Source organism: Mastomys coucha, unplaced genomic scaffold (assembly GCF_008632895.1).
Source record: "Mastomys coucha isolate ucsf_1 unplaced genomic scaffold, UCSF_Mcou_1 pScaffold7, whole genome shotgun sequence".
Classification (NCBI taxonomy): domain Eukaryota; kingdom Metazoa; phylum Chordata; class Mammalia; order Rodentia; family Muridae; genus Mastomys; species Mastomys coucha.
The window spans coordinates 56110147-56117849 of record NW_022196913.1 but is presented as its reverse complement, the minus strand read 5'-3'; the positions used below and the strand labels follow the sequence as shown (position 1 = coordinate 56117849).

Here is a 7703-nt window from a genome sequence, read left to right as displayed (position 1 = left end):
GTGCTACTGACCTAATTCCACCAAATCCATTTCCCAGGCTGACAAAGAGTCAACAACAGGGTGAGAACTGGCCATAAGCTCCGTGTGGCAGGCCACTCGGCAGCCATTTCTGACCCAACCTTCCACTTTCTCTTCTCAGCACAGGCCGCCCACTCCTCAGAGGTTATGTTGAGTGCAGCTGCATTCCTGCCATGGGGCAGATGTGGGCAAAAGAGATGCAAAGGTCTAATAGGGATTCTGTAGTCCCTGGCTCTGGAGCTGGGCATGATGACCGGGCCTGTCAGACCACCGCAGTGCCAAAGAGGAACAAGTCAGTAAGGAACTCCAGTGTAGTAACAACCTGTAAGATTGACACCATTCACCTAAGATCACAATAGTCTGAGATGAAATTAAATAATCACTCTTTATTCAAAACAAATAAGCCCTCTTGCTTGCAGGAAAATACGTAAGTGAGCTCTGTCTTCTAAGACAGAAAGCACATTCATCCTATGTTCGTTAAAAAGATTTGTAGACACCAAACTGAAATCTACAAATTTGATATATACTGCTTCTTTGGAAAATTAAAACTAAAAGTATTAATTTATGTTAAAAAGTCATGTTAGAAATTAATTTTATTCTAAGGCTCATCTTAGCAAACCCTTGGCAGCACAAAGTGGCAGGGCTCCACCCCTGAGGAAGGGCCCTCTACAGTCCCTGGAGCACAGCTCCTGTTCTACCATTCCCGAACTTGGTTGAAGTGGCACTGTAATAGTGGGTCCTAGGCAGCCACAGTACCCAGGACCACGTTCTCCAGCATTTTCCAGATCCAGTGTGCTGAATCACCAGGCTCTTAGGAAAGGTGCCCGTGGGTGCATCTGAGTGTCCATCCAGTGTGCTGAATCACCAGGCTCTTAGGACAGGTGCCCACGGGTGCATCTGAGTGTCCATCCAGTGTGCTGAATCACCAGGCTCTTAGGACAGGTGCCCGCGGGTGCATCTGAGTGCCCATCTGTTGGACTCACAGATGCACCAGGTGCTTCCTTTGCCTTCATTAGTGAATTTCCAACTCAACAGTCACATAAATACATCAGGTCAGTAAAGAAATGAGAAGGAAGTCTTTTTCCTGCCTCTCCCATCCTTACCCAATACAAGAACTCTTCCTATAAATTCAAGTTCATCATCTGAGAGGTTGATGCCTCCAGTGAGTCTTCCAGCTCCAAGGCACGCTGACTGTATGCTTCCAGGTGCTTCCTCCAAATCCCAACTAAAACAGGAGACCAGCCCAAGCACAGACACCAATAGGTCACAAAGCTCCTTCAGAGGCAGGAATGAGTTACAGATGTTCGCTCTGCTCACTTCCTCCCCCTCTCCGCCCCCCATCTGCTAGGCTGGCTCTCCCCTAATGACCAGCATCAATCCCAGCCCCTAAAGAGCACATCGCAGTAGACAATGGACCTGAGAGAATTCTTTTGCCCTCCCAAGTTGGTCTTAGATATAGCTGCCCGTAAGCCACTTCTGTACATATTTGGCTCAGAGTCTAAGACCATCAATGGTAACTTGCAGCTTCTGATGTCTGCTGATTAAGCTCTCAGAGTCGATGACAAGAGAGATGGCCTCAGTCTTGGACCTACCATGGCCTACTCTCCTTACCTTCCCCCCACCCCCGACCCTCTCCCCAAAGCACTCACTGTAATGTGGCTCTTCTCCAGTGGAAGCAAGGGTGCCTTCTTCCGTGGATTGGATGGGGTCCTGCATGGGTGGGCTGGGAGGGGTCTGAGGTCCAGGTTCTCCTGCCTGCTCTTGCCGCACCGTCTCCAACATGGTCTTGTATGCCTGACGGGCTGCCATGGTCAGCTCAACCATCTTGTGGAACTGGTCCTTGAGCACAAGAGAGTACATTGTAGGATGGTACCCTCTACAGCAAGGCAGAGGTAACACAGGTTGTGAGGTCTCTGCCTATGGGTGTTGCCAGATGAGGAGCCTGACCAAATGTTTAGGCCCACGCGCCTCTCTACTGGCAATGAACCTGGAGTCAAACTTAGGACCTGTACTCAGTGCTTCTGACTATGGGGACAAAGGCTTTCTGGGAAGGTTCTGCTTCAGGATGAATTCTCCTCAGGGTCAACTTAGCAGAGGCTATGGCCTGCCTGCCTGCTGGAAAGCTTACATCACAGGCTGTGACCCCAACTTCTTCTCATGGACAAGGAGCTCAGAAGCTGGGGTCCAACTCACCTGGGCCCCATCGTAGCTGAAGATCCCTACAATGCTGACAGGAACTGCTTTGTTCAGACTCCGCCCCAGCGCCTTTCGGTTGAGTGCAAACACAAAGGGGATGTTCTGCTCACAGGCACAATCGATGATGGTGTGCAGCGTGTCATCCAGCCCACCTGGTCAAATACAGGTCCACAGGACACAGGTTGATGCAACATAGCCCACTTAGAATCACAATAAGGTCAGCTACTGATACCAAATTTCACCAGGAAGAATCAGTTCTCTAAGGCGGACTGCACAATTTCCACTGTGCTCGGGGAAAATGAAGTCAGCACCACTTCTATAACAGGCTACTGACCAACTGCTTCACACCTAACAGCTTTGTATCATCCCCAATGTCTAAAAAGACATGTGCTAAGTCCTCACTTACAGAATGAAAACTAGAGGCTCAGAGAGGCTAGAGAGTGCCCACCACACTGCAGACCCAGGTGCCTGGCTTGCACTGGATCCTTGCTTAGATGAGGTCCCAGCAAGGCCAACACAGGGAAGGATTAACACACCTGGTCACTGGGAGCCCACAGCATCTGAGGATGACTGTCGGCAGAGGGAGTCAGGGTGTTACACCTCTACACTCCAACAATTGCAAGAAGGAATGAACAAATCACCTATTTACCTCAGAAGGCATAAACTCACAAAGTTCACGAACAATTTTCAGAACACCACCAACATGCTAATGGAGCAGAACACCTTGACTCCTGCTCTTTCACACACTTAACAAAAGGGACTAAATGTCAACTACACGTTGACCTTGAACCCCTGACCCTGGCTCTTGGCACAGGATGATCTAAAGAGATCAAACATTCACTCTGCATTAATCTTGAACTTTAAAAACTTGAAAGGGTGTGGGCAGGGAAGGGGAAAGGGAAGCACTCAATGTGTCCTGCTTTTGCAGTCAGTTCTCCCTGGACAGCTGCAAGTGTGGGCCTGGGCTCCCAGACTCCCTCTCAGACCGCCACTGTTCTGTAGCCTCAGGAAACTAGAGAAGCACAGAGAAAGCCAGCTTTGGACCGTGCTACATGTACTCTGACAGCAGCAGGAGGAAGGGCCTAGAGGTAGAGCCTCACAAGCAGGGGACAGAAAGACCTGCCCAGAGGGCATTTGACTTGGCTCTACTGGAAGTGGAGCTGTTAGAAAGCTGAAAATGCACCAGGCAGTGGTAGCCAAACCACTTACTTGGGGCTCTGGGAGGAAATACTCCAAGGTTTGTCTAAGGGTCAGCTGCTGAAGTCTCTGGAGGACAGGAAACCCAGGCTTGCCTTTTCCATAAGCAACCCTGTGTGACCACTTCACAGTTTAGTCTCTACCATTATGGCACTACCAGACACACAGACAGTCTGGCAGGTCACTACACCCCTGTCATGTTCTGTCTGGTGTTAATGGTAGAGCAGCACAGTGACAGCAGAGCTGAGCTGCTGGGTTGCACATGAAGAAGTCTAGCAGTTGCTCCTCCAAGGTCCGGGTACCTCAGGCCCATTAGGAAACCTCCAGGTTTGGGATGTAAAATGGTAACTGGAGATCATGGCTCAAGACTCGGTACCAGGATCTGGACCTATTACCTCAAAGTGTGCCTTTGGCTGAGCTGAAAGTTACACACATGGAAAAGGCCAGGGAGATGGCTCATGTGTTCCAAATATTCCCCTCACTTGTAGTTCTAACTGGATGGAGAGGGTGTGAGAGTGATGGCATCCTCCTAACGACTCCTTCCTCCATGGAACCCAGGACACACCATGTCAGGCAAGTCCTCCCAGAGTCACGATGGGACATAGACAAGCTCACTACCACCTCACACACAGCCTTCTTCCAGGCCAGGCCAGCCGCTGGAGTGCTGTGACAAAGCCACGTTAGCAATGAGCGAGCAGAGGGTTAGCCACTGAACAACTCTGCCAACAGGAGCAAAGCCCCTGCAAGGTCTCTAGCAACCCCGCTGGCTCTAGAGCTACAGCATATGGCTACAGGGTAAGGCTACAGGGTATGGCTACAGGGTAAGGCTACAGGGTAAGGCTCGCCCTCCCCACTGGCTCTAGAGCTACAGCGTATGGCTACAGTGTATGGCTACAAGGTAAGGCTACAGGGTAAGGCTCGCCCTACCCTGTCATCAGAGGAAGGCCCAGGTCAGGAGGGTTAGTGTTAGGTAGGGCTCAGATGGTAGCACACGAGAAAGTGACTTCCCTGTTTAAACTGAAAGCAAGCTGCCAAGGTGCCCACTGACATGTGCATGGATGACTGTGGGGCAGATTACTGGCCACTGGCAGGGCAGACTGGGCACTGTGGGGTGCTGCAGGGCTGTCACCTTTAGACTGTGTCTTCTCACAGTTGGGAGAGATGATGATGCACTTCAGCTTCCTGAGCTTCAGGTGTTTCAGGACCTCCCTCAGCCCCAGCACAAGCCGGCGTTTTGTCTTGGCCTTAACGGGATCCTTCTGGTACATGCGGTCTTGGAAGCGCACCAGCTCCTTGAGCAGACCCGTGACACAAGCATCTACTTCTTTACTAAGCATCTGGCTGCAGTAGCTGAAAGGAACCCCAGGGGCAGGGAATGCAACAGCATCAGACAAAAGCCATAGAGACACCAGCACCCACCAGGACCATGCAACTCCCTCCACCACAAGGGAGGAATGCCATGGGAGGCCCTGCCCTGCACGCCCTGTGCAGGTCCTATCTGGCTTCTCCGAGTCACCTTGCTCTGCACACAGGCACCTGGACAGGCTGCCAAGGAGCCCTGTGAACGAGGAGGCATGAGCACTGCTGACTGCTCATACCCTGGGAACCACACTGAAGCCAGGTATAGCAGGCCACACCTACAACTCCTGCACTCAAGAGGCTGAGCAAGTAGGAGAGTGAGTTCAAGGCCAAGGCTAGCTTGGATCACACAGTAAGTCCTTCTCCCAAAAGGAAAATACATAAAAAGAAAGGAAGGAAGGGAGGAAAAGAGGGAGGGAGGGAAGGAGGGAAGGACAGAGGGAGGAAGGAAAAAGAGAAAAAAGGAAAAACTGGAGGGAAAAGAAATGGCTGTGACACTAAACCTGGAGGACCCAGTCACTACCACTGCCACTTCACTCTATCCCAACTTCAAAAATGGACTAAGGATGCCTCTTCAATCATTACCCGTGGGACAGAACCATAGTACACTAAACCAGCAGATATACACAGGAATAGGATCCTATCCCCATTGCATAACCAGCTACCCAGTTGATTTCAAGCACAAGATTAAAATGCATTGCACCAGACACTACAGGGGGAAGTCAGAGCCAGCCCCACCCTGAGCCCTAGCAGCCAGTGCTCACTCACTCCCGGAACCTCCGGCTGTGGATCTTGGGGAAGGTGACACTGTCAGGGGTAGGCTGGCAAGCCTCTGGGTCCCTCTGGAACTCTGTGCCAGCTGGCTCTTCTGACTCACCCTCAACCACAGGTGTAGAAGACACTGATTCTTCTGTCTTCTCTGGACCTTCAGAGGGGGAAAAAAAAAATCACTGTGCATCTCTGCAGGGCTTCACACACAGCGAGGGGCCTGTAGAGCAGACAGACTTGGTGCCAGTGACACACCAGCAATCCAACTTGCACAGCCAGGAAAGAGGAGCACTACAGCTTTAGGGGAGGCAGAAAGGCTGGGACTGCTGGGGTAGCTTTCTGGTCTGTCCTAATGCTCCCTCCCCTTCCCATGTCTCTCTCCTTACTCATTTTCATTGTGGTAAAATACACAAGTTACCATTAATTGTGCAGTTCAGTGCCAAAATCTACCTTTTACGTTTGCACTCTAAAGAATGTATTAGGAAAATTGAAAAAACAAGGTTAGTTGCTAAGCACAGTGGAGCACACTTTTAATCCCAGCACTCAGAAAGCTGAGGCAGTGATCTTTGTGTGTTCAGGGCTGACTGGCCTACATACTGAACTCCAATCTAGCAGGGCAACAAGTGAGACACTGCTTCAAACACCAACAACAAAACCCCTAGGGTAAGCAGCACACAGGAGGCTGAGGCAGGAGGACTGCCATGGCCAGGCTCAAGGAAGGCCTAGGCTATAGTCAGTTTAAAGCTAGCAACCTCAGCAAAAACCAAAATCTCAACAAAAACCAAAGCAACACAGAAAACCAATCCAAACCAACCAACACAAACATCTGTGAGTGCTGGACTGCGGCCACGTGTAACGTACCAGGTGGAGTCAGTAATAGCTAGGTATCTCCAACCAACTACTTCCACAGAGCACCAGGAAGGCAAGGTAACATCACAAGGGATGGAATCCCCTCTGTTGTGGCAAGCACGTCACCCTGGGACAGGGGTGGGAACACCGATAAGGCTTATCCGCACAGTCGTGATGGCAGAGCACCTGGAGATGTGTGGTAGGAACTGCAACAGCACTCATGCTCCAGGAAGTACTCATGCTTTCCTAGCGACACCAACCACACTGTCGAGGGTGCTCAGGTCTACTAGCTGCCCTGTCAGCCTTCCTTACACACTGGGCACGCTTACGCAGCCCAATACTATACAGTACTGGAACAGTGTATTGCTCCACAGGCCAGAAAAGGAGGTGGAGTCAGTGTGGCACACACATTGGTACTAAGTCAAGGTCACAGTCCTACGGTTGGTACCATGCTGTGAGTCACAGTCCTACGGTTGGTACCATGTTGAGAGTCACAGTCCTACGGTTGGTACCATGTTGAGAGTCACAGTCCTACGGTTGGTACCATGCTGAGAGTCACAGTCCTACGGTTGGTACCATGCTGTGTACGGTTGGTACCATGCTGTGAGTCACAGTCCTACGGTTGGTACCATGCTGTGAAGTGGCCATGGGGAGGACCTCTGGGCTGTTCACTCATGCTGCGAAGTCCTTCAGCTACACATGTTTGCACTATGTACATTCTCTGAACATACAACTCCATAAAAAGTCTTCTGAAAAACCCTGAATTAATACACATTAATTTTTATGATACACTTGGAAAATAGCTTCTGGTTGGAAATCCCAGCATTACCCCAACACCACACCTGGGCAAGGGGCTGCTCTGTCTGTAATGCCAGATCATGGGAACCACATCCTCAAATCGCCATGCTGACTTGAATTTTACCACAAGGTCCATGTGGGGTTGGGGAGTCCGCACAGTTTCCACCACAGCTCACCATTCTCACAGTAGCTCTTACCTGAAAGATTACTTCAGGCACACACACGCACGCATGCTCAGAGAACTGGTACCTGTGGGGTCGTCCTGACTGGGGGTCTGGTTACTGGCGCCACTCTCCACATCCTGTGAGTCACCATTGGCCACTGTCTGGCTCATAGCACTTTCTTGGAGTCGCTGCTGCATCCTTTCTTGCCGTTCTTTCAAAATTATCTTTAAAAAATCAAAGTGAACCAAACCAAAACAACAAAGCAGAACAAAATAATTAAAACACCCACATACTAGCACATAAATATAAAACCCCTACACACTTGCACATAAATATAAAACCCCTACACACTTG

At 50.4% G+C, this 7703-nt stretch overlaps 1 protein-coding gene across 8 annotated transcripts in view; it reads right to left on the bottom strand.

Moving 5' to 3' along the window:
• Positions 1–384: 384 nt before the first annotated feature.
• Secisbp2 (SECIS binding protein 2) overlaps positions 385–7703 on the bottom strand; it is a 33267-nt gene continuing 25948 nt past the window's right edge. For 7 of the 8 annotated variants that reach the window (XM_031359559.1, XM_031359556.1, XM_031359554.1 and 4 more), the window contains 6 exons: positions 7435–7573; positions 5539–5695; positions 4541–4761; positions 2212–2366; positions 1668–1857; positions 385–1243 (listed from right to left, as the gene is read on the bottom strand). In XM_031359559.1, the coding sequence (XP_031215419.1) occupies positions 1140–1243; positions 1668–1857; positions 2212–2366; positions 4541–4761; positions 5539–5695; positions 7435–7573 (966 nt within the window). In that variant the 3' untranslated portion in view covers positions 385–1139. Of the gene's footprint in view, positions 1294–1667; positions 1858–2211; positions 2367–4540; positions 4762–5538; positions 5696–7434; positions 7574–7703 lie in introns of all 8 variants that reach the window. The other variant, XM_031359557.1, reaches the window with a different exon arrangement.